Genomic DNA, 25,884 nt, shown 5'->3' on the forward strand with positions numbered 1-25,884 from the left:
ATATATATATAAAATAAGCGTTGTATACATATGAGACTCATTTAAGTACCTAAAATAAGGAGATCTATTTTGGATAATCTTAAATTTGTGGATAAACTTTCCAAACTCTCACCCTAAAATTCACCTATTTAATGTTTATAGCAACAAAAAAAAAACTGAGAATAACGTTTATAGCAAGTTACTACGTATTAAAATGGAAATGCCATAGAAACATTCAAGAAATTCATTCATTTTGAGCAGCCATAATATTAGCCTTTAAATCATATTTATCAAACAATATATTACCATTCGAGCAAAACTTATTTGGTTTCATTCACAAGTCCTAAATTAACTAATAAAAATATCAAAATTGTTAGACCAAACTTTGTAATCGGAATTCAACCTCCGGCTCCTCCAATAGATTAACCTTTTTTTTTTCGTCTTAAAGACTATAAACTAAGTTCCATGTTTTTTTTTGGTGAGCAGCCAGAATAAGATTTAACTAGTAAACTAAAAATAAAAAAGGGTGGGTTTTACACCAAGAATGTTGACTAATTCTCTGAAGTCATTGTTTAGATTAAAAAAACGTTGGTTAGGGTTGATAGATTCGCTTAGGTTCCTTGTATCCGACATCATATCATATCATATGATTATCAAAGTCAAGTATTAATAATAAAAGGTTTGGAATTAATTTATGATGTATGATCTGTTCAACCAGCTCATTTTCACAGACTTGCCAGAAACAAATCTTTCCAAAAGTCACATGTTTACCCTTCCAACATATATCTGCAGTTTTTTTGTCATCAACAAAGTAGAAAAGAAATTGCATTTTAAATGCTCCCTTCATTTCAAAATGAAACCTGTTAAGATTTTTACGTTTATATTCAAAAGTACAATGATTTGAAGAAAGATAATAGTTATTTTATTAAATTATCTTTACCGAGTATTGATGTGTTTTCCACTTCTTCCTCCATTTCTAATTATAAGACTTTTTTATGAAGAAATTTTTTTTGTCTCTAAATATAAGATCATATCCAAATTTTTAAATGAATTTATTATTATTTTTTCAAATAAATTTCTTATAAATACTACTACTTTGTTTTTTTAGCTCTACCACATGACGAATCGCTTAGTAGAATCAGAAGTCGATTCCTGGTCTATACTTACCTCACACCGAAACACTAGATTATCAAAACTTCATTCCCCTGAAAACTGAAGGGTTAAAAAAAAAATATTGTTACTATTAATTTGTCTTGAAATATAAAAGATTAACATTGAATATATTTAATATTTATACACAATAGTAATTTATTGTTCCCTTTGTCCCAAATTATAAGTCATTTCGACCATTTCACATATATTAAGAAAAGTAATTATAAATTTTTTACAAAATTATCCTTAATCAATGTATAATAAAGATAAATTAAAGAATTGAAAGTAGGAAGAATAATTAATAGATAAGAGTATAATAAGAAAAGTAACATTAATATTTCATTGGTATTGTAAAATGACATATAATTTGAGACAATTTTTTCTTTCTAAAACGACATATAATTGGGGACAAAGGGAGTAATAATCATAAACATTTGAGACACGTTTATTCCTCTAGCAACATTTTTTTTTTAAAAAAACTCGATATTCATATCAAGGACCGACTTATATGCTCTCACTGTCCACATGCAGAGGACCCACTTAAAGCCTAGGCAAAACTTTGTATGGAGCAGTCTATCGAAATTGACATCTGGAGAACTGTCTGAAGACTTTGAGAGAGACACACTCCAAGGTCTCAAACCAACATCATTAGACCAACCAAAATGAGTTACTCCAACAATTTTTTTCAATACCCGTAATTTTTGTTATAAGGTTCTATAAAAAAAGGACGAAGAGTATAAATGCAAATTACAAGTAATATTTTAGAGGATAGTGTATATAGAATTAATTTTTATAAGGGGTATATGTAATTAATTAGAAGGTACAATTGAAAGAAAACCTTTAATATTGCATTAAAATAAAAAGGGTTAATTATGTTTTTGGTCCCTACAAAATTGCAACCTTGTAAGTTTAGTCCTTACTTAATTTTAATAGCATTTTTAATCCCTACAAAAAAAATTTACTTATAATTTTAGTCCCTGCTAAAATAAATTTTGTTTAATTATCCTTAAACTCTTAAATTTTTTAACGATTCTTTTTATATAAGTTTAGAACACTATGAACGGTTTGAAGTAGATAAAATAGTCACAAGAAAGGGGGGGTTTGAATTGTGACCCTTTAAAAATTATCCTGAAACTTAAAGGTTATTCTCAAGTAGTTTTCTTGGAATGGTTAAGTTAACTTTCTGAACTCAGAACGTTCTGAAGTTCATACACAGAAACTGATTAATAAAGTAAATGTGTTGGTGTGTGTTGTGTATACTGAAATTAAAGAGTATAAGGAAGAAAGAAAGAACACACAGAGATTTATAGAGGTTCACCCAATGTGGGCTAGTCCTCTCCTCACAATCTTGTGAGAGTTTCCACTATGATGCTTGAGATAACCTCTCAAGTCCTGCACCTTACAATCTTTGTTCACCTGAACAATTACAATCCTGTATTCTCTAAGCCTCAGCAGGCTTGCACCTTCTTGCTAAGTTACCCACTTAGACTTTTACAACCTTTGCTCAAACTAACACTTTAGTACCCCTAAAGCTAGATGAGACTTAGTTACAATTTATATGGAAGTTGAATGTTTGTGAATCAAACAGAGGAGGAAGAAGAGAAAGGAGTTATCTTAGAGATAACAAGGAGTATTGATTTGCACTAAGTAATGAAAGCCTTAGAGATTGATCAATTTCAGTTTGCAAGAGCTTCAAACAAAATCAGAGTTGTTTTCTTGTATGCTTTGCAATGGTGCAAGTAATGCTGAGCCTTTGAACTGTATTTATAGAGTCCTTGGGCTCAAATAGCCGTTGTGGGGTGTCCAATGGTGTTATGCCATGTGTCCTGGGTCCCACAAGCTTTTACTTGAAATTCTGGGCAAACATTCTGATCTCTGATGAACTTCAGAATGTTGTTGCGTTCATGATGATCTTCATCTGGGTTCATCATGTTCTTCATCTGGGTTCATCATATATGAATGAACATTTGAAGTTCTGGGCGTGTCATATGCTTTTCATATGAATTTCTGGGCAATAACCAAAGTATGGACTTTGCTTCATACTTCAGAAAGTTCAGTTGCCAGATCTGCCTTGGAACTTGGTGCAGGAGGATATAGTGGGATTCTGCATCTTCATACACAGGCTTTGAGAGATTGTGTGGTCCTTGTTCTGTACCAACTCTCATGCGTGTCTATCTCTGATTGAGCAGGACAGATTTGCTTTGCTTTTGCTTTTGCTTTTCACCTACTGTACTGTTCATGAAGTAAGCCTGTGCTGAGCTGAACATTCTGATCATCAGAATGTTCCATTTGTTTCACTTAGGATGATTTGTAAGACTGCCATTTGATGTAATCAAATCCTAATAGTGAAACACAATGAAGAGCAGTAAATATAACATCTAGGATGATATTCCCTTGTGGAATATTCCTAGGACTTTAATGTTCATAGTCTTAAATGAACATAAAGTATCCTTTTTGACATAATCCTTGTATATGCCTTTATTGCTTGATTGATCCATGCAAAAGTACTTCTCTTGACATTTATTTATGTCACATGTGCCTTGCATGACCTTGATCCATGTTCTTGAGACTCTGGGCTTGTATAAAAGCAACCTTCTGATCTCTTGTGCGAACATTCTGATCTCTGAGCAACATTCTGATCTAACTTTCTGACCTCAGTGTTAGATCTTGAATTCAAATGTCCTTTGATTTCTTTATTCTTGGTATGATTTAAACCTTGTTCCTGTCTTAGTAAAACACTCAAGAGCACAAGTTAAATACCAAGGAATTAATCAAAGTCCATTAATTCTTTAATCATATTGGTTTATTATCTTTAAAATTAATTAGGGATTTTGCCTCAACAATCTCCCCCTTTTTGAAGATGATAAACCTATGATTTAGGATTAAGGATTTTGATTATATATATGAAGAATAACAGAGCTTGAAAATTTATTTATGCTCCTCCTCATTTTTATAATCCATTATGCAGAGTTTTTAAGAACTTTAAAAAGCTCCCCCTTAATTTCATAATACATTGCATAAAGTAAAAATTATGCAGATTTGAACCAAACTCAATATCATTCATTAATGTAAAGCATGAAGTACAATTACATGAATATATGGTTCAAAAACAAAAAGAAATTCAAAGCATGTGATCAAGCAAAAAGTGAAGTTTCTAACTCCAATAACTAGTGATCACTAGACCTACTTAGGGCCTAAAACTAAGAAAAACTTAAGACTTAAATCCTAAAGCTTCTCCCCCTTTAGTCATCTGCAAAAAGGATAGGGAGGACAATACAGAAAGATTCAGGGAGTAGAATCCCCAGAATCAGAGGATGGTTCAGACTCAAACACAGATGGATCATCAAAAACTGGTGGATCAATGGCCAGACCAGGAGCATGGACTTTGACAGTCCAATCAGCCAAAGCACAGACAATTTTGTGTGTCTTGGTGGAGACCCTGAGTGCCCTTGAGGCTAACTTCTCAGCCCTTGAAGGCTTGGCAGGTGCAGCAGGTGGAACAGCATCAGAAGCTTCAGCCTTCTCTTTGTTGGCAGACACAAAGGTATTGAGGGAGTCAAAAAGAGCAGCCATATTAGGAAGCTTGCTTGTGGTGGTAGTTTTCATTGGTGGTGGTGGTGGAGTGTATGAGGGAATGGTGTCTGGAGTTGGAAGGTTAGAAACCAAAAAGTTGCTTGTACCAGCAACAGATCCCATTGTGGAGGATGAGAGGTTAACATTCTGACCAGTTTGAGCCATGAGCTGTACCTCAACAGAGGGCAAAGATCCTGAGGCCATAGGCACTGGATCTGCTGACAGCTGGCTAACTTGAGCAAGAAGAGGCTCATTTGATGCATTCAAACCAGCAGAGACTTGAACATTTTGACTGACTGGAACATCTTCAGCAGGAATTTCAACATTCTGAGCTTCAGAGATTTCAACATTCTGACCTGCAGCTGGTTCCTGAACATGTTGAGTGGTGTCCTGACCATCTTGGAACACATCATTGTTGAAGTCAGTGTTGACATCTTCAATGTTGAGATCAAATCCAGTTGTGAACTCCATTTGTTCAACTTGAATATCTTTCTCCATGGACATGTTTGAAGCTAAAATTTCTGCCACTTCCTGAGTATCTTCATCAACATTCTGAGCTATCTTCTCAGTATTTTCTTCAACTCTTTGATTTGGATCAACAGAGTTTTCCTTACCAGCCATCTGAGATATACCTTCATGAATCTCAGTTGCTTGCTTAACATTCTCAGCTTCCCTTTGAAGAGATGCATCATCATCCTTCTGAGCATCATCTTCAATCATTGATTCACCAATCAAGGCCTTGAACTGAGAGCTTCCTTCTTGAACAATCTCCTTTGCAAGTTGAGAAACTTGAGAAAACAACTCCAAAGCTGGTGGAGAGGGAGGTCTGACTTCTGCATTCTTAGGAGATTCATCTCTGATATCTTCTACCTTTCTTTTCTTCCTGGTTTTCTGAACATTCTGATTAGAAGTCCTTTTAGAAGATCCAGAAGTGCCTGAGGTTGTGAAGGATGGCATGTTTGAGGTGGTGATGCGTAGCTGACCTAAAGTCTTGGATGTGAACTTCATAAAGTCAAGCTTGCGTGGTTCTCCCTCAAGTGGCACCTTTGCTTTCTGAAAGATGGGGGTTAAGTGCATCCCATAAGGTAACCCAGCAACAGTTTGTTTCATGGCCAAGCAGGAATCTATCATATGTTGAATGATGATGAAACAGAGGTTCAATTTGGTTTTGGTCATGAGGTGGTAGATGATGCATAGATCCATATCAGAAACAACATCAACAGAGCCACACTTAGGGACTAAGGTGTGCCTAACCATATTATGAAGGATTTTTGGAATATCTTCTAGATTTGTGGAGTTAAAAGTGCGGTTTTCTTTGGTGTATTTGACTATGAGTTGATTACGGTTAACCCTAATATCATTATACCATGAGCAAGAAAACAGTTTGTTACCTTCATTAGGAATTTTCAAAGCTTTAGAGAGGAAATCTTGAGTGATAGTGATCTGAACTCCTTTTACAGAAGAGATGAGAAAGTTCTCATTTTCCTTTTTCTTCTGCTTCACAACCAGGTTGGTGTAGAACTCTCTGACCAAACCTTCATATGTGTGTTCTTGTAGAGACACAAAGTTAGTCCAGCCTTGTGGATCAGTGAACTTCTTCAGGTTCCATCCTTTTGTCTCCAAGCTTTCAAACTCAAAATACTTTGTTCTGCTTATTGGTCTGAGAGCAATCTTTTCTGCTCTCTGAGCCTTTAGAACAGCAGCAACTCTAGCAATGTCTTTTCCTTTGCCATGCTTTTTAGGAGAAATTTTCTCCTCTTCTTCAGGAGTCTTTTCTTCAGACTCTTCCTCATCATTCTCATCATCATCTTCCTGAGATGATGAACTTTCTTTTGATGGAGAGGGAGTGGCAACTTTCTTACCTTTCTTTGAGTGTTTTCTCATGGATTTCACTATTTCAGAGAGAGTTTGTTCAGAGTCTTCTTCCACTTTTTCTTCCTCTTCATCTTCAGGGATTTCCATTTCTTCTTCTGAATTCTCTTCAGTATCTTCTTCTCTTTCATCATCACTTGAATCTGTCTTATTCTCTTCTTCAGAGACAAGATTCACATGTGAGACCTTAGGTTCCTTTGATGAATGCTTCATCCTAGATGATCTTCTAGTAGGGATAGGTCTGGGTTTGGTGATGGGTTTCTTAGAGGCTTTTGATTTTGAGGATTTGGGTGGATCAAAAGCAGGATAGACCACATCTGGAAGAACAGTGTGAACAGGGGTTTCACTTAGTGGTTGTTGATCAGAGGATTGACCAGCAGCAGCGTTTGGTGGTGGTGATTGAGAACATTCCACTTGTGGAACTTCATTATCAGAGAGTTTTGAAGTGGTTTTTGTTCTTGCCATTTTCTTCGTAAGCGAGAGAGAGAAAAACAGAGGATTTGTAAATTTTTGTGAGTTGAGAAGAAGGAAGTTTGGATTGAGATGGTTGTAGAATAATCAGAAGTGGTTACTGATTATATAGACCAAACGTGCAGAAGGGAAAGAGAAAGGGAGAGAAAATGATAGCAGTTTGCATTGGGAAGGAGGAAACTGCAGAAAAGTAACGGTCAGAGGAGAGAGAGAGAAAAGTAGCCGTTTGTGGGAAATGGAAGGGATTGGTTGATTTGATAGTTCAGGTTTTACATGGTGGTTAAAACTTAAACTCATCTTCTTATAACCAAACATTAAATGCTTGAGATTATAGAAGGATTTTTGGATAAAGTCAACACAAAATCTCACGCATGAGATAGTTGACCTAGAAATCAAATTTTGAACATAACTGAGTTTTGTGGACATCCTGAAAGGATGGAACTTAGGTGAACAAACTTGTGAATGTTTTGATTGTATGAATGTTAGGATGAACATTCTGATCATATGAACATTCTGACCTGATGAACGTTCTGAACTCAAGAACATTCTGAGCTCAGGAACATTCTGAACTCAGGAACATTCTGATGAATGTTCTGATTATGATAGATCTATCTGATTTGCATCAGATGACATCAAGGGGTTTAGTCTAAGGCCCTTAGTGATCTGTAATCAATCTTTATTGGGATTTTTTATGATTGACAATTTTTCTTTAAGAAAATTGAATCTATCCTCAACAAGGGGTTTTGTGAAAATGTCAGCTAGTTGATTTTCAGTATCAACAAAGCTTAATGCAATATTCTTTTTCTGAACATGGTCTCTAATGAAATGATGCTTTATTTCAATATGTTTAGACCTAGAATGCTGAATAGGGTTCTTAGAAAGATTAATTGCACTTGTATTATCACAGAAAATAGGAACACTTGTGTACCTTAATGAGTAGTCTTCCAACTGATTTCTTACCCATAAAATTTGAGAGCAACAACTAGCTGCAGATACATACTCAGCTTCAGTTGTGGAAAGTGCAATGGTGTTTTGCTTTCTGCAAGACCATCCAATCAATGCTTGTCCCAAGAATTGACATGAGCCACTTGTACTTTTCCTCTCAACTTTGTCTCCAGCATAGTCAGCATCACAATATGCTACAAGATCAAAACTAGAACCTTTTCTATACCAAAGGCCAAGATCAGTAGTACCTACTAGATATCTAAAAATCCTTTTAACTGCAGTTAAATGGGATTCTTTTGCACAAGTTTGAAATCTAGCACATAAACCTACTGCAAACATAATGTCAGGTCTGCTAGCAGTCAAATATAATAATGAGCCTATCATGCCTCTATATTCTTTTTCAGAAATAGATTTTCCACTCTCATCCTTATCTAAACTTGAAGATGGATGCATAGGGGTGACCATGATTTTTGCCTCATTCATTTTATATTTCTTAAGAATGTCTTTGACATACTTTTCTTGACTTATGAAAATTCCATTTGGATGTTGTTTGATTTGTAAACCAAGGAAGAAACCAAGTTCACCCATCATGCTCATCTCAAATTCACTTTGCATAAGGTTGGAAAATTCTTCACACATTTTCATTTTGGTGGCACCAAAAATAATATCATCCACATAAACTTGAACAATAAGTAAGTCAGAGTCATGTGTTTTTCTAAAAAGTGTGGTATCAATTTTTCCTCTTGAAAAACCATTTTCAATTAAAAATGTGCTAAGTCTGTCATACCAAGCTCTAGGAGCTTGTTTAAGACCATATAGTGCTTTAGTGAGTTTGAAAACATGATCTGGTTTTTCTTTACTTATGAAACCAGGAGGTTGACTTACATAAACTTCCTCATTTAGAAAACCATTTAAAAATGCACTTTTAACATCCATTTGAAAAAGTTTAATGCTTTTATGTGCAGCATATGCAAGGAGAATTCTGATGGCTTCTAACCTTGCCACTGGTGCAAAGGTCTCATCATAGTCAATACCTTCTTGTTGGTTGTAACCTTGAGCAACTAACCTTGCTTTGTTTCTAACAACCTTACCATTTTCATCAAGCTTGTTTCTGAAAACCCATCTTGTTCCAATGATGGTTTTCTCTTGATTATTTGGAACCAGGTTCCAAACTTTGTTCCTTTCAAACTGAGAAAGTTCCTCCTTCATGGCCTCAATCCAGGAATCATCAATAATAGCTTCATTGATTGACTTGGGTTCCATTTGAGAGATCATTGCCATGTTGGTATCTTGAAAGGACAATCTGGTTCTTATACCATCAGTTGTGCTTCCAATGATTTGATCTACAGGATGGTCTCCTACCATTCTCCAACTTCTTGGTGGACTTTGGAAGGGTTGATCCTGAACATTCTGATCATCTTCTTTCTCAACTGGAGTGTCAATGTTCTGACTGGGAACATTCTGAAGTGTTGGCACTTCTGTGTCTTCACTTTCTTTTGGTTGAGAATGTTCATCATACTCATCAAATATGACATGCATACTAATTTCAACTGTCTGGGTTTTTAGATTGTACACTCTATAACCTTTAGAAGTTGTAGAGTATCCTAAAAAGATAGCTTTATCTGATTTAGGATCAAACTTACCCAATTTTTCTTTATTGTTCAGAATGTAGCAATAACAGCCAAATATGTGAAAATAAGATATGCTGGGTTTAATGTTTTTCCAGAGTTCATATGGAGTTTTATTAAGAACTTTTCTTATTGAAACTCTATTCAAAATGTAGCAAGATGTGTTAATGGCTTCTGCCCAAAAATAATCTTCAACATTTGATTCATTTAACATTGTTCTAGCCATTTCTTGCAAAGTCCTATTTTTTCTTTCAACAACTCCATTTTGTTGTGGAGTTCTTGCACAAGAAAAGTTATGTTTAATACCATTTTCATCAAAGAATGTTTTGAAAGATGCATTTTCAAATTCTCCTCCATGATCACTCCTTACTGTAATGATATTAGAACCTTTTTCATTTTGAACTCTTTTACAAAAGTGTTGAAATGCTTCAAAAGATTCATCTTTGTGTTTTAAAAACAGCACCCATGTAAATCTGGAAAAATCATCAACAATAACAAACCCATATCTTTTGCCTGTTAGACTAGCAGTTTGAACTGGACCAAATAGATCAATGTGAAGAAGTTCTAAAGGTTTTTGAGTTGAAACAAACTCAATGGTTTTAAAACTACTTTTTACTTGTTTACCTTTGACACATGCTTCACAGATCTTATCCTTGTCAAAGCTAATCTTAGGCAAACCTCTAACTAGATCAAGTTGAGAAAGTTTAGCAATGGTTTTCATGCTTATATGACCAGCCCTTTTGTGCCAAATCCATTTGTCCTTTTCAAGAGACATAAAACAGGATTCTGCAGGCATATCATTTAGTTCTAAGACATACAAGTTCTTTCTTCTTGATCCAGAGAAAAACAGTTTGTTAGAGGAGGTTTGTCTTATTTCACATATGTTAGGTTTAAAGATAACTTCAAATCCACTATCACACAATTGACTTATGCTAAGTAGATTGTGTTTTAAACCTTCTACATACTGAACATTTTCTATCTTAGCAGAATTAGGTTTACCTATAGTACCTTTACCTCTGATCTTACCCTTGTCATTGTTTCCAAATGTCACCAGTCCTCCATCCTTCTTTTCAAAGGTCAGGAAACAGTTCCTGTCACCTGTCATGTGCCTAGAACAACCACTATCCAAGTACCATGGCTTTGTTCTAGCACCCTGAGGCAGGACCTACATTTGACAAGATAAAAATTTTAGGTACCCATGTAATGTTGGGTCCTTGAGGGTTAGTTCTTCTAAGAGATCCTTCCTTATTGTAACATTCTGTCTTGTGTGATCAGATTTGTTACAGTAGGAGCATGACTTCTTAGCTTTCTCAGCCTTTTGTGAACTTTCTGATCTATTGAGATGAGAACGTTCTGAACTAAGATTAATTTTATTTTCTTTGATAAGTTTTTTCTTAACATGGCATATTTTTTCATCATGTCCATACCTATCACAAAAATAACATCTAGTTCTTGGTTTAGTTTTAGGTACAAAACTTTCAATGATTTTGTGTGGATCCTTAAAACCTAAGCCAGATTTTTTAGCACTTTCATTTTGAGATCCTAAGATATTTTGAAATGTTTCTGTAGATTTTATAAAACCTGTAAGATCATTTTTCAAAGTTTCAACTTCCTTTTTCAAAAGTGTGTTTTCCTTTTTCATCTCAGAAGGTATAGAAATAATGCCTTTTTGTTTCTTGTTTAACTCTTTTTGTTTTTCTGACATTTCAAAATGGGAATCTTGCAAAATCTGTATGGTTTTTCTAGATTCATCATATTTGTTTTGAAGTGTTTCTTTTTCTGCTTTTATTTCAGAAAGTTCCTTGATTAAAGAATGACATCTATTAGTCAAGAAGTTTGAGTCATATAAGAGACTATCTATTTTACTTTCAAGATCTTTATAAAAAGAATCAGTTTTATAGACAATTACCTCTTCTTCATCATCTGACTGAGCCATCAATCCCATGTTGGCTTCTTCATCTTCTTGAGGTTCTGACTCTTCTAAGTCATCCCAAGTGATCATTGCCTTCTTCTTGAAGGGAGGTTTCCTTTGCACCTTCTTGATGTCAGGACATTCACTCTTGTAGTGTCCAGTTTTGTTGCAGCCATAACAAGTGACTTGGCTTTTGTCAGCTTCAGTTCTGGTGCTATTGTTGGTGTTTGGAAACTTCTTTCTGATCTGATTTCTTCTCAACATCATTCTTTGAATTCTTTTGGAGATTAGTGCAAGTTCATCTTCAGCTTCTTCTTCATGAACTTCATCTAATTCTTGTGGTTCTTGTACCTCATCATCAGCAACTGATGGGGTTTGCTGAGATGCTTTTAAAGCAAGTGTTTTAACCTTCTTCACTGGTTTGTCTCCTTGAAGTACCACTTCATGAGCTCTCAGTGATCCAATGAGATCTTCCAGGTTCATAGATTTCAAATCTTTGGCCTGAGTGATTGCAGTGACCATAGGTCTCCACACACTTGGAAGACATCTTAATATTTTTCTGATTCTATCATGAGTAGAATATGCCTTTCCAAGAGATCTCATTTCATTTACTATTGTAGTAAATCTAGCATACATCTCATCAATGGTTTCATTTTCACTCATTTCAAAGACTTCAAACTTTCTGACACCTATGTCAATTCTAGTTTCTTTGACATGAGATGTACCCTCATGATGTATTTTTAGAGTATCCCATACCTCTTTAGCATTCTTACATTCATCAACTCTTTCACTTTCTTCCATGGTTAGTGCACATGATAAAAAGAGTCTAGCTTTAGAGTTTAACAATACCTGAGCCTTTTCATCTGTTGACCATGAACTCTTTTCTTTGACAGCTCCTTCTTTGGTTGTTGGGACAAAATCTCCATCTGTGATGACTTGCCACATATCATTGTCTTGAGATCTGAGGAAGAGTTCCATTTTGCCTTTCCAGAAGTAATAGTTTGAGCCATCAAAAAGTGGTGGTCTGTTTGATGATCCTCCTTCAGCTATGTACTTGACTTTAGACATGCTTCCTGAATCTTTTCTCTAACACTTGTTAAAGTGTTCAAACCCTTAGAACCGGGCTCTTGATACCAATTGAAGTAGATAAAATAGTCACAAGAAAGGGGGGTTTGAATTGTGACCCTTTAAAAATTATCCTGAAACTTAAAGGTTATTCTCAAGTAGTTTTCTTGGAATGGTTAAGTTAACTTTCTGAACTCAGAACGTTCTGAAGTTCATACACAGAAACTGATTAATAAAGTAAATGTGTTGGTGTGTGTTGTGTATACTGAAATTAAAGAGTATAAGGAAGAAAGAAAGAACACACAGAGATTTATAGAGGTTCACCCAATGTGGGCTAGTCCTCTCCTCACAATCTTGTGAGAGTTTCCACTATGATGCTTGAGATAACCTCTCAAGTCCTGCACCTTACAATCTTTGTTCACCTGAACAATTACAATCCTGTATTCTCTAAGCCTCAGCAGGCTTGCACCTTCTTGCTAAGTTACCCACTTAGACTTTTACAACCTTTGCTCAAACTAACACTTTAGTACCCCTAAAGCTAGATGAGACTTAGTTACAATTTATATGGAAGTTGAATGTTTGTGAATCAAACAGAGGAGGAAGAAGAGAAAGGAGTTATCTTAGAGATAACAAGGAGTATTGATTTGCACTAAGTAATGAAAGCCTTAGAGATTGATCAATTTCAGTTTGCAAGAGCTTCAAACAAAATCAGAGTTGTTTTCTTGTATGCTTTGCAATGGTGCAAGTAATGCTGAGCCTTTGAACTGTATTTATAGAGTCCTTGGGCTCAAATAGCCGTTGTGGGGTGTCCAATGGTGTTATGCCATGTGTCCTGGGTCCCACAAGCTTTTACTTGAAATTCTGGGCAAACATTCTGATCTCTGATGAACTTCAGAATGTTGTTGCGTTCATGATGATCTTCATCTGGGTTCATCATGTTCTTCATCTGGGTTCATCATATATGAATGAACATTTGAAGTTCTGGGCGTGTCATATGCTTTTCATATGAATTTCTGGGCAATAACCAAAGTATGGACTTTGCTTCATACTTCAGAAAGTTCAGTTGCCAGATCTGCCTTGGAACTTGGTGCAGGAGGATATAGTGGGATTCTGCATCTTCATACACAGGCTTTGAGAGATTGTGTGGTCCTTGTTCTGTACCAACTCTCATGCGTGTCTATCTCTGATTGAGCAGGACAGATTTGCTTTGCTTTTGCTTTTGCTTTTCACCTACTGTACTGTTCATGAAGTAAGCCTGTGCTGAGCTGAACATTCTGATCATCAGAATGTTCCATTTGTTTCACTTAGGATGATTTGTAAGACTGCCATTTGATGTAATCAAATCCTAATAGTGAAACACAATGAAGAGCAGTAAATATAACATCTAGGATGATATTCCCTTGTGGAATATTCCTAGGACTTTAATGTTCATAGTCTTAAATGAACATAAAGTATCCTTTTTGACATAATCCTTGTATATGCCTTTATTGCTTGATTGATCCATGCAAAAGTACTTCTCTTGACATTTATTTATGTCACATGTGCCTTGCATGACCTTGATCCATGTTCTTGAGACTCTGGGCTTGTATAAAAGCAACCTTCTGATCTCTTGTGCGAACATTCTGATCTCTGAGCAACATTCTGATCTAACTTTCTGACCTCAGTGTTAGATCTTGAATTCAAATGTCCTTTGATTTCTTTATTCTTGGTATGATTTAAACCTTGTTCCTGTCTTAGTAAAACACTCAAGAGCACAAGTTAAATACCAAGGAATTAATCAAAGTCCATTAATTCTTTAATCATATTGGTTTATTATCTTTAAAATTAATTAGGGATTTTGCCTCAACACGGTTCATTTACTAAAAACTATAATTTTTTAACATGAAATAAATTAAATATGAATTTTTTAAAACGAAAAAAGTTTAAGATATAAGTAACAAAAATATGGACGTAGAAATCAAATTTTTGCGATATTTTTTTTGGAGGACCTTTTAATAACGTTCTTAACACGCCTGTAAAAAATTGTTGAAAAACTTAAGAGTTTAAGCATAAATTAAACAAATTTGGATTGAGTAAGGACTAATATTGAGTGCAGAAATTTTTTGTAGGGATTAAAAATGCTATTAAAATTAAGTAAGGACTAAACTTACAAGGTCGCCATTTTGTAGGGACCAAAAACATAATTAACCCAAATAAAAAATGACATTTATTTTTAAACAAATATGTTTTTCTAAAGGGGTTAATTAAGTAAATGGTCCCTATAAATATTCAGAATTTTGTTTTTAGTCCCTACAAAAGAAAATCACACTTTTTAGTCCTTGTGATATTTTCCTTTAGCATTTTAGGGACTGAAAATGTTGACATAAAATTTTTACAGGGACTAAAAATGTTGATGGAAAATTTTACAAGGACTAAAAATGCTGACGAAATTTTTTACAGGGACTAAAAAGTGCGATTTTATTTTTTAGGGACTAAAAATGAAACTCTGAATATTTATAGGGACCATTTACTTAATTAACCCTTTCTAAAGTGACACTCATTTTAACGAGAGAGAGTATCCTTAAACCTTTCCTCAAAACACTACCAAAAAAAAACCTTTCCTCAAAATCTCAACGTCATACGAGAATATATAGATGGCAACTACGTTATTCATCAAATAAGAGATAGTTAGAGTTACTTATGTTGAGTTGATATCAATCAAAATTATTTATTTGTTATCCACTATTCATTTACTAACATAAATAATGAATGACAAATGAATAATTTTGATTGACGTCAACTTATTATGATAATATTGCCCACCATTTGTTGATGGATAAATAAAAATTTGTCAAATATATTTACTCATTATCATGAATATATGGTTACAATGTATAAAATATGCATGGTTTAGGATTCAAACTCCGGCCACAAAAAATAAGTTATAGCTTATTACATCCCAATAAAAGGGTGCACTGTATAATAAAAAATTTAAACAAAGTCTCACAAATCATTCCTGCATTAATAAAGGCAGAGAGAAGTATAAGAATATTAAGAAAGAGATGGATAGGAAAAAGAGAGGGAAACTAAGATATGTATGAGATAAATAACGATGTGACATGCAATAAAAATAAATTGGTAAAATGTAAAAGACATAGTATATAAAAATTGAGAAAATCAATATTTTAGTAGCATCAACATGCATCAGTTTCACATTTTTGTTTTTTCTTCCTCTCTCTTCTCTCCTTCTCAAACCCTAGCCGTCACCCATTTCTTCCTCTTCTTCTTGTCAGGTGATTTATGGTCAATTTTAATCCAAAAATCACTCATCCGATTTGTTTTTCCTTCTATCCTAATTGAATAAGTGATTTCACATATTTTTTGTTTTCTTTCGTTTGTTTTTGTTATTTCGTCGTCTCTGAATGAGTCTGTTTACTTTGATTTCCCGTCTTTGTACGATGTATTTTTGATTACCCGTCTTAGTGCGGTGTTTATTTGATTCAGGTTGAAAGATTAGCTTTGAGCAAGTGCAGATCCGATCAATGACAATGACTTTGGCGTCGTCAACGTTGCAAATCCGAAGACATGAGTATTCCGAAGACTTGAATATAGTCATATTAGTCATATCTGTAGGCATAAATACTTTGCTCTTTTATGCTATTAACATGGATGTTGTGAGTTTGTTCACAGATTTATCCTTTTTGGTTTTAGCGAATTTGGATATATATTGTATCGATGTACTCTATCAATTTGAATGAATGAACATCGTTTACTTTTGTAAAATAAAAACAAAAAATAGCATCAGCATGTATTGATGTTTGTAAAAATAAATAATAATGTATTGCTGACTAATCTACCAGCTGGTGTCCACATTTCAAACATGGGCGTTTTATTCAAAAAAAAAAAAAGAAAACACATGGGCGTCTTTCAAATTCAGGTCATATGGCTTGTAATTTGGAATGAGTCATACTTAGAGCCCTTTTAAGAAAATAAAAAATTGAAACTTTTCATTAGCAATAATAATTTTTAAACATTCAAAAATTGAATATGCTATTTTTTTTACCATTTTTAAAGATAATATTTCTATTTTAATTTCCTTAATAAACACCACAAAGATACTCTTTAACATTTTAAAGGAAGAAACAACCTTAAAAATATTGTTTCCCTCAAAACAAAAAAAAAACCTTAAAAATATTGTGTATATTGATCTTTCAACTGTGTGAAACTCTCAAGTTGAATATATCCACAATAAGCAACAATCCATTAAAAAAAACGAATGAGTAACAATCAACCCTCAAAAAATTTAACGTCCTTGCATTTCAGATTGGATGAACTGGTAACAAAAAAAAAAAAAAATGGATGAACCAGCGAAAACTTTGAAGGTTAATTACTAATTATTCTAATCGTTTTTCTGTGAATAAATTAATCTCGTTGCTTTTGTCTTTTAAAAACTATTTTATTATTATATGTTAAATAAAAAATCATTGATGAATTGATGCGTACAAATATGTGCAAAAATCACACTATAAGAAGGGTTTTTGTCTTATATATAAGTTTGATTTCTACCATTTGATCAATATACTTATTCTGAAAAAGAACATAAAGGAGGATTGAATCTGAGACTTTGGAGGAGCACACTCCAAATACTTAAGCCAACACTACTAAACCAACTTAAATGAGTTTATTTGATCAATATATTATATATTTTATTTTGTTATGATATTGATCAAATTGGTGAAAACAAGCTCGTGTATAGTGCAATATATACTTGTGATTATAGAATTGACCTATAAAAAACACATACTCCCTCCGTTTCAAAATACATGTCAAATTTTTGCAATATGCACTATTCACTTGACTTACTTTGACCATACTTTTTAACTAATGTATAAATACAAATATTAGCATGTAAGATGTTGTTTGATTTGTCTCGACAAATATTTTCAAAATATTAAATTTTTATAATTTTTTACTTTAGATAATTAAAGATATTAACGGTCAAAATTGTGCATTGGCATATGTGAAGTGGTTGACTCGGACATGTATTTTGAAACGGAGGGAGTAATAATCATGCAAAAGAATTTGTGAAATTCTTTCAAAACATTTACTTTGTCATGCAAAAGAATTGTGTTGGGATTAGACGTCATTAAAGATAATTAAACATTGTATTTCATTAGTTAAGAGACCCGGAGTTGATAAACATTGCATTTCTTTCATAATCACAACTAAGATGGTAAAATATTGTAAGAATATTTGATATGTGAGTGACTTCGAACTTATAATTCTCTATTTCTTTGTACTTAGTGTACAAGAGTTTCGCTGCTAGCTCTATAAAAACAAACTAAAATAAAACTTTGCATTTAACCAGGACAAAATATGCATTTCTATAAGTTTACGAATTCACTCAAGAGAGAAGCAATAAGTAAAGCAATTATAATCCACTCTTAGTTTCTTCCATAAATCATAATTTTTTTAATATAAAATGGGTATTGTTGCAATAAATTACAGTGACTAATTTTCAACTCGAAATAAATTAAAACTATATATGTTGCAAAGCACTCCTTAAGAGTTAAACTATATATTTATTTTGACAAATAGAGAAGATATTTATTTTGTTGTCTCATAGCTAAAAACAATCTCAAGACTGCTTATAACCCGAAAGAGATATGAATTCTCTAATTCTAATACTTTTGTTTTCCATTGAATAATACTTAATATGGAAATAGAAGAGCGAGGAGGGCAAAAAATCATTGAACTATATGAGCAAGCAAATAGAAAATGGATAAATACATTTTAAAAAATCATACTTGCAAATGAGCAAGCATTGAAACAAGGCAAAGGAAAAAGGTTCCAGCAAAAGAGGTAAGACCAATAGTTCCAAAAACTAAACCAATCAACTGAATGAAGCTTCTCAATTCTTTGTCTCTTTTGGTTTTTTTATGATCATTTATAGAAAGTGGGACATAATTCCAACCATGTTGACATTTGCAACACCTTTCAAATCTTTCCTTCATCTTCACCATCTCTATCCTCTCCTTTAGAACATTCAAATTCGCATCTACTATATTGGTTGATCTCCCTATGATTATGATTAGATAGCTAAGTGAGATATATTGATCATGAATGCAAAAGAAAAGAAAAAAGTAACCAAATAATACTATTATAATATATAAAGAAAATCAACAAAAAATAACACTTGGAAAATATCATATTGTGAAATTGATTATTACCTTCATCTTGATAGTTTTGTACTTTTATTACTTGCATCCCTTGACGTGTATTGAATCTCTTGAGATATGCTCCTCTTGGTTTCATAGGTAAGAAAGAAGACATAGAAGCAGCCATAATTTGCACCTTCAATTTTTTTCACAATACTATGAGTTTATTATGCCTTTATTTATTGTTGAAGCAAAAAAGGTGAGAGAGTATAATGAAAGGGTCTGCTTTTGAATAAACATATATGGGTGTGAATTAGCTTTGTAGGTTTTCTTTAGTTGTCTTGTAAGGACATGAGAAAAGGTGATTTAGGGGTCAAGAAGCATGATACAATCCCATGCTTTGAGGGAAAATAATTATTTTGATCTTATAATAAAAAATAAATATAATTGTATATTCTAAGGAGGCTAGCTATTACTCTAAACAGGCATGGAGGAAGCCAGAGAGGAAAGTCCTGTTTATAATTAACAAATAACAATTTGTTTTGTAGTTTTATATTATATATATTAGCGGATTAGATCAAGTAGTAATAACCGGCTTCTTTAATTTATTAATTATTTATGTTTTGGGGAAAAGTCTACTGATTAATCAATTAGTTAATTCATGGTATTGGTAAATGTATTAATTAATATGTTTTGGTAGTGTTGATAATGTAGTTTGGTATTTTGGTTTGGCGGTATATAGTATCCAAAACTTTGGTTTGGCATGTCATGGTATACAAGCCACAAAGTCTCATTTGGTATAATAATCTGCTGTCAACGTATTCAATTTAAATAGAATTTGTGACTTTTGCCTGCATTAAAAAAAAAAAACTTCTAGATTTTAGTTCTTAAGAGATTTTTTTTGACAACTATTATACTTTTGGTAAACAACTATGATATATGGAAGTCCTAACTTTTTTTACATTCACTCAACACTTTATTTTTTCTTTATCTCTTTTGTTCTATCACTTCGTCAACATATCACATCTATAACATCATTCTCTTATCTCTATATTTATTTTTATCTCTCTTAAGGTGTATATTGGATGTCTAACAAATATTTTCATTTAGCCATTTGTGATGTAAAAACAATCATGCAAGTGAGTTGCGCACCACATTTCACAAAAATTCTAAGACATTGAATTTATGGACCCTCTCTATTATATGTTGTTCAACCTCAACTCTTACATTCAATGTGAAACTATAAATCACACTTGACATGTCGCAACATCTCTCCCTCAAGGGTAAGACTCTCTATATCTGTAATCCAACATTATGATTCTCTCTTGCTCCCCTAACCAAGTTGAACAAGAGCTATGATACCACCCTTGAGCCATGAAGAGGAGTCTCACTGATTTGGATCATTACATTGTGCTAAGACCAACAACACAAATGATTTAGACATCACATCTTCATTTAAAACCCTAAATTATTAAATTTATAGGTCATCACACTTATATGTTATTGTTTAGCCTCAACTCTTCCATATAATGAGACTTTAACACTCATATTTGACATTCCATATTCCATAACAATTTTCTAATCAAACTATAATTTTTTTTCTAATCAAACTATCATTTTTTTTTTGTGGTGGTCAGGGTTCGAACCCTAGACCTTGTATATATTATGCATTGTCCTTACCAACTGAACTAAGCTCGCGAGGACTAATCAAACCGTTTATAATTTTCTATTTTATTTTCCAATTGAACTTTGACTATGTCCAACATTAATTCAATATACTTTAATAAGTAACAGATAAATCCAGTTTATGAGACATTTGATAATATTGAGGAAAGTGAAAAGAGTGCATCCTCATGGTTTTCTTCCAAAATGAATAAAATAACTTTTACATTACATACTACGTGAACCTTTCAACCAAAAAAGAAAAACCATACTATGTAAACGGGAAATACTTGGGTGACATAATGTCACCGTGACATTAAATCTGGGCCACACAAAGATGTTGTGTTGTGTGGCCCAGATGTTGTGTGACAATGTGTGTTGTGTGACACAGATTTAATGTCACGGTGACATTATGTCACCCAAGTGCTTCCCCTATGTAAACCGTGTTTTTTTTTCTTCTTCTACAATAAACCGTGTTTATTGTGAACAATATATACAGTTTGTTTGAGGGGCAAAGGAATATATAATATGATTTGTGCTATTCGGCATACTCTAATCGAGTTGAATTATTCATTTCACAGGGTCCATAAAAAAACAAAACATATACACTAGTTATGTTGAAAAAATAATAATTATGTCATTTAGAAGTGCATTTCGTTATGCATGAGTTCTTCAGTAACGAGGGCAGGGTGAAAAATAGCACCTAGTCGTATATATTTAGCTTGCTAAATCCGTCATATGTTATGTTTACAATGAAGCATATCTAATTGGCAACTATTCACCTGTCTTCATCTGTTGTTCAAAATCCTCCATGTTTCCTTTAAATGTTGAGTATTATATTGTAGGGTTAATAGTACCCCCTTTAATATAGGTTCTTTCCGGTTTTACCCTCTGTAAAATATTTTTTTTGGATTTCGTCCCTATAATTTGAAGATTTTTGGTTTTGGACCTTCATGAATTTTGACAGTACAAAATCGAAGATATGGCAGGGGGTAAACCGAAATTTGCTCAAATTAACAGAGGGTAAACCGAAATTTTCTCAAATTACAAGGGGTGAAATTTTCCATGAAGGTCCAAAATAAAAAAATCTTCAAATTTCAAGGATGAAATTCAAAAAAAAAAATTTACAGGGGGAAACCGGAAATGACCTATATTACAGGGGGTAAAGCACTATTAACACTATACAAATTAAGAAATTTAATCTATTATTTTTTTAACATATGAAAGGCGTAAACCTAAGGAAACGTCATGGAACAATACGGAAAGTGGAGACTGTCAAAATAATTCGTCTAATCATTTTTATAAAAGACAAATAGGTCAACAATTAGATCTACAAAAAGGATAGGAGGGCGTAAGAAAAAAAATGGGAGCTAAGCCTTAGAGAGGGTAATCAAAAAATAACATCACCTCAAAGTCTCACTTTTTTTGTCAAGTAGCCTAATTGTTAGAATTCACTTTTTTAAAGTGAATAATAAATAGGATGACCGGGGTTCGAACCTTAACCCCTGCATATAACAATGCATTGTCCCTGTCAACTGAGTTATTTGAGATTAGTAAATAGCAAAGGTTTTAATATTTTATGCAATTGAAGAAATAAAAAACATTTCTCACTTATAGTGAAACTTTATGCTTTATATGTGTCACTTCACTGTTGTTTTAATTTTATTTTATTTTGATAACAAAAAAATAAAAAAAATTGCCACAAATTCATTCACTAAGCCCATTAGTTTGGTCCATAACAACATCTTTATCATTTGCATTCACAATTGCAAAATAGACCCAAGAAAAAAAAAATAGACAAAAAATAATAATTGTACAACAAGACATGTGTGTGTTTTCTTCTCTCGTATGTGACCAAATAACCTTCTTGAAAATTGAAGTGATTAATCCATGGTTTAGATTATTATTGCTTGATAAACAAGTCAACTAAGTCTTAGGTTGGTTACTTGTTAGACAAGTTAGTTAAGTCTGTTAAGTTTGTTGATAATTTTTAGATAGTTAGTTGCTCGTTAGCACTTGTATCTAAAAACATGTTGATCATTGTAATTGTATTATTCTCTCTTTTCTGTTTCGTTCAACTTCAGCATTACCATAATCATCAAATTGTCCCAACAAATTGCTATAATAGAATCTGGTTCGTTTCAAGATTCGAGCTTTGAGAAGACAGTATAAGATGATGCAGATGAATGAGAGTACTGAATCACATGCAGAATTCTTCTCAAGATTGGTGATGCTAACTAACCAAATGAAGACATATGGTGAAACTGTTAGTGACTTGATGAAGATTGAAAAGATGTTGAGACCTTAACTACAAGTGTTGATCATATTGTTGTGCTATTGAAGAATCAAAGGATTTTTCTAAGATGAAGTTAATTAAAATAATTGCAAGCCTCGCTAGAAGTACGTAAATTGAGGTTGAAGCAAAGGAACTCATATAAGTTTACATCACCAGCTCATCAACCCAAGATTCGCAAGAAACTGAAAGATGATGAGTTAACAAAGGAAAAAAGATGTGAAAAAAGAAGGAAAACTTTGAAGGTTCTAACAAGAATTCAAATAATCAAGGTGGAGATTCAAGAAATTAAAATCAATTTCTATTTATAAAAACATTATCAAGTCTATCCCAATTATCCCATATTGATGTTCAAACATCTTAGCATATAATAATTAACACAACTGACTTAAGAGTTAAATGAAAATGTTGAAAACTTTGGATGTTACATCCATTCTTTTAGAGTAAACTCATGAGTTTGGATCTATTATCACAAAATACTCTTGGCTACTCTCTTCTACTCATAATTTCAACGTGAACTCGTGAAGTATGTGTTGGAACAAAATGTGTTTAACAATGAACCTTAAAGAGTTTTGATGATAACAAGGTATTAAAAATTGTAAATTGGACTAGCTAATATTTGTTCAAGTGTACAGGACCACAGTTAAAAATTTATATCATACAAAGGTTCTGAATGAGCAAATAAAGAGCAAAAGAAATCAACGAAATTGAAGCTTAGATGCTCCTGAAGGCAAAGTGCTCCTGAAGACTAAAGCGCTCCTGAAGGAGAAGTGCTCTTGAAGACTAAAGCGCTCTTGAAGTCAAAGTGCTCCTGAAGACTAGAGGTCATGAAGCGCCACGTCATCAGAAACTACATCATCAGAAGCTGCCTCATCAGAAGCTGTATTTCACCAGAAGCTGAAGATTAACTGGATTTGCGAAATTCAAGGATTCAAGAGTTGTTTCATGGATCGAAATTCATCTAAAGACAGCAAAAGACTAGTGGAATTTTGCAACGGTCATTTCAAAAGTGTTTGAAGGCATTTGCTTGCAAAAGAAACGAAAGCGTTGACATTGTACTTTGTACGAACTGTACAACCACCTTCTCCACTACTCTGCAGTTGTCCGCACTACAAGACAAGAAAACAACTCCAGAATACGGCTACGCCTGCAAAGATGTTCCTTCACAATGGGAATGGATTTCAAATTGGTTCTTCATAGGACAACAACCAAATCAGGCAAAAGATCATTAGTGAAAGATCAAGCTTCAACAACGATTCTTTTGATGTGCTGACAATTTCACAACGTCTCTTTCACACCTCTATATAAAGGAGTGAAGACTTAGAGATTGGCATACGACTCTACCACAATTTACAAGCGCCAAACCTCTGCTGAAATTGTTCTGCTTTCAAAGTCACTTAGAATTTCTGTTTTCAAAGTCTCATCTTAGAAATTCTTAAGTCTTAGAGTCTGTATCTGATTTGTATTGTGAGCACCTCTGATTGTATATCAAGTGTTCATCCTCAAACATTATTCTTTGTAATCTTGTTTGTTTAGAAGTCTCCTGCAGTTGTGCTTGAGCATAGAAGTCTCTTGATTGTGTTCTTGAGCAAAGGAAGACTCTTGCGAAGTGTGCTTGAACGAAGCAAGTCTCTTGCTGTGTGCTTGAGCATTTGTAATCAGATATTACATTCTAGTGAAATCTCCTTGGAAGTGCAAGGGGGACTGGACTACTTCCGGATTGTGGAAGGAACCAGTATAATTGTTTTGTGTCTTTCTTCTTTCCTTTCTCTCTGTTTTACTCCGCTGCATACACTCCTGACCACTCCCTTCAGAAGCAGTTCTTCAAGCTTCTGATATTAAGTGCTCTGAGTTTTAAAGAAAACGAAGAAACGTCTAACACAATTCAATCCCCCCTTCTTGTGTTTTTCTCACCTTCAGTATGTTCTTAAGCAAGCAAATGAGGTTGCTTATAAGTTTGATAAAATGGTGTTTTCCACGTCTAACTCTCAATTTTTCAATCATGTTTCATGCATTATTGTCTATATTGTTTTCAATGAATTGATTCAATCTTGAAATAACAAAAAGCTTTTAAGAATCAAACTCTTCACATTGCATGTTAACTTTGCGGGATAAATTATAAAAATACTTGTTGTTCATTGGTCACATTTTTTCCTCACAAAATTCTTAACTTTTTCTTGAGTTATTCAAAATTGTTGCACATAGATGGATAAATTTAATTTATGCTCAACCTGATATTAGTGTGGTACACCTAGTATTAATCAATTTCAGCAAACATATTGATCGATTAATTCACATAAATTGATTTTTGGATAAAAAAAAAAGAGTTTTGTAAGTAAAACTAAAGTCTAACCTGAAGCGCCATAAATTGTAAGGATTGTTGTCTACAACTCCAACGACACTTAACTGCCGTTACGGTTTTTTTTTTCTTTCAATTTTTGTGTTCCTGTATATGCAGGTTCATAATACAACAAGAGTTAACTATTGTTGGTAGCGAGCAGCAGTCAACTGCTGCTTAAGATATTTTGATATTTGTTAAGTGTTAAAGAGCAATTTTTAAAGTTAGAATAGCGATTTCCCAAATTTTATTGCTGCTACGGCTAAGCCCATTGAGAGACTTAGCAAGTACTTAAAATCCGATTACAACTCAACGGTAAAAAGAGCATTTGCTATTTGCTACTCTCAACCGTTTGCAACATACACAAAAGTTGAATTTGAGAAACCATATATGCACCCTATCCTCCTCATAGTTAATCAAATAAAATAATTTAGAGACTATTGTTTATAAGATTTTTACATGAAATCTAAATTAATATATGTTTGTTTATAACAATAAAAAATTAATTTTTAAAACATGTCTCCGGTTGAGTCTATCAGAATATGAACTCTGTTGTGAAAACAAACATAACGTATAAGTAAGATTCTTTCCTACTCGGCCAATTATATGAAACTATTTCACATTAAAGAAAAGAGCGGTGCTCTACATTCCATATTTTTTATCCTCAAAATTTGTTTTCAAGAGTTGAAAGGAATATCAAAACTGCTTAAAGTCCACGTTTGGAGGAAACACACATTGTCAGCGGTGTGAATCAACCAATCATAATTTGTCGCGATGAATTTGTGATCAATTCTCACTTGATTTTTACATTCCTCTAAAGAAAATAGTTCAATTGAAATTGAACGGAAAAAATTATA

General features: G+C 33.4%; 3 protein-coding genes across 3 annotated transcripts; all 3 read right to left on the reverse strand.

Annotated features, from left to right (window-relative positions):
* Positions 1–2,202: 2,202 nt before the first annotated feature.
* LOC146909113 (uncharacterized) lies at positions 2,203–7,041 on the reverse strand. Its single transcript, XM_085726596.1, has one exon. The coding sequence runs from the start codon at positions 7,039–7,041 to the stop codon at positions 4,417–4,419; it is 2,625 nt and encodes an 874-aa protein (XP_085582722.1). The 3' UTR covers positions 2,203–4,416.
* A 603-nt stretch (positions 7,042–7,644) lies between these two features.
* LOC146909114 (uncharacterized) lies at positions 7,645–12,600 on the reverse strand. The gene is made up of 5 exons (XM_085729325.1): positions 11,530–12,600; positions 10,245–10,785; positions 8,990–9,644; positions 8,008–8,086; positions 7,645–7,710 (listed from the first exon to the last, which is right to left on the reverse strand). The coding sequence occupies exons 1-5, from the start codon at positions 12,598–12,600 to the stop codon at positions 7,645–7,647; spliced, it is 2,412 nt and encodes an 803-aa protein (XP_085585451.1).
* Positions 12,601–18,157: 5,557 nt separating this feature from the next.
* Positions 18,158–19,062, reverse strand: LOC146909115 (uncharacterized). Its single transcript, XM_085726917.1, has 2 exons — positions 18,807–19,062; positions 18,158–18,655 (listed from the first exon to the last, which is right to left on the reverse strand). Exons 1-2 carry the CDS (start codon positions 18,919–18,921, stop codon positions 18,378–18,380), a joined length of 393 nt encoding a protein of 130 aa, XP_085583043.1. The 5' UTR covers positions 18,922–19,062; the 3' UTR covers positions 18,158–18,377.
* Between the last annotated feature and the right edge of the window lie 6,822 nt (positions 19,063–25,884).

This window comes from Medicago sativa, chromosome 7, assembly GCF_051527215.1.
Source record: "Medicago sativa cultivar Bolivia chromosome 7, Bolivia_mono, whole genome shotgun sequence".
NCBI lineage: Eukaryota > Viridiplantae > Streptophyta > Magnoliopsida > Fabales > Fabaceae > Medicago > Medicago sativa.

Excerpts from the sequence above, each read along its gene's own strand:
- LOC146909114 (XM_085729325.1), bottom strand. The coding sequence starts at position 12,600 with ATGTCTAAAGTCAAGTACATAGCTGAAGGAGGATCATCAAACAGACCA. Across the intron at positions 8,087-8,989 it reads ACCTTTGCACCAGTGGCAAG|AAAGCAAAACACCATTGCAC; the intron begins GTTAGAAGCCAT and ends ATGGTCTTGCAG. Across the intron at positions 7,711-8,007 it reads GTTGCTCTCAAATTTTATGG|ATCACTAAGGGCCTTAGACT; the intron begins GTAAGAAATCAG and ends GATTGATTACAG.
- LOC146909115 (XM_085726917.1), bottom strand. The coding sequence starts at position 18,921 with ATGGCTGCTTCTATGTCTTCTTTCTTACCTATGAAACCAAGAGGAGCA. Across the intron at positions 18,656-18,806 it reads ACAAAACTATCAAGATGAAG|GGAGATCAACCAATATAGTA; the intron begins GTAATAATCAAT and ends TCATAATCATAG.
- LOC146909113 (XM_085726596.1), bottom strand. The coding sequence starts at position 7,041 with ATGGCAAGAACAAAAACCACTTCAAAACTCTCTGATAATGAAGTTCCA.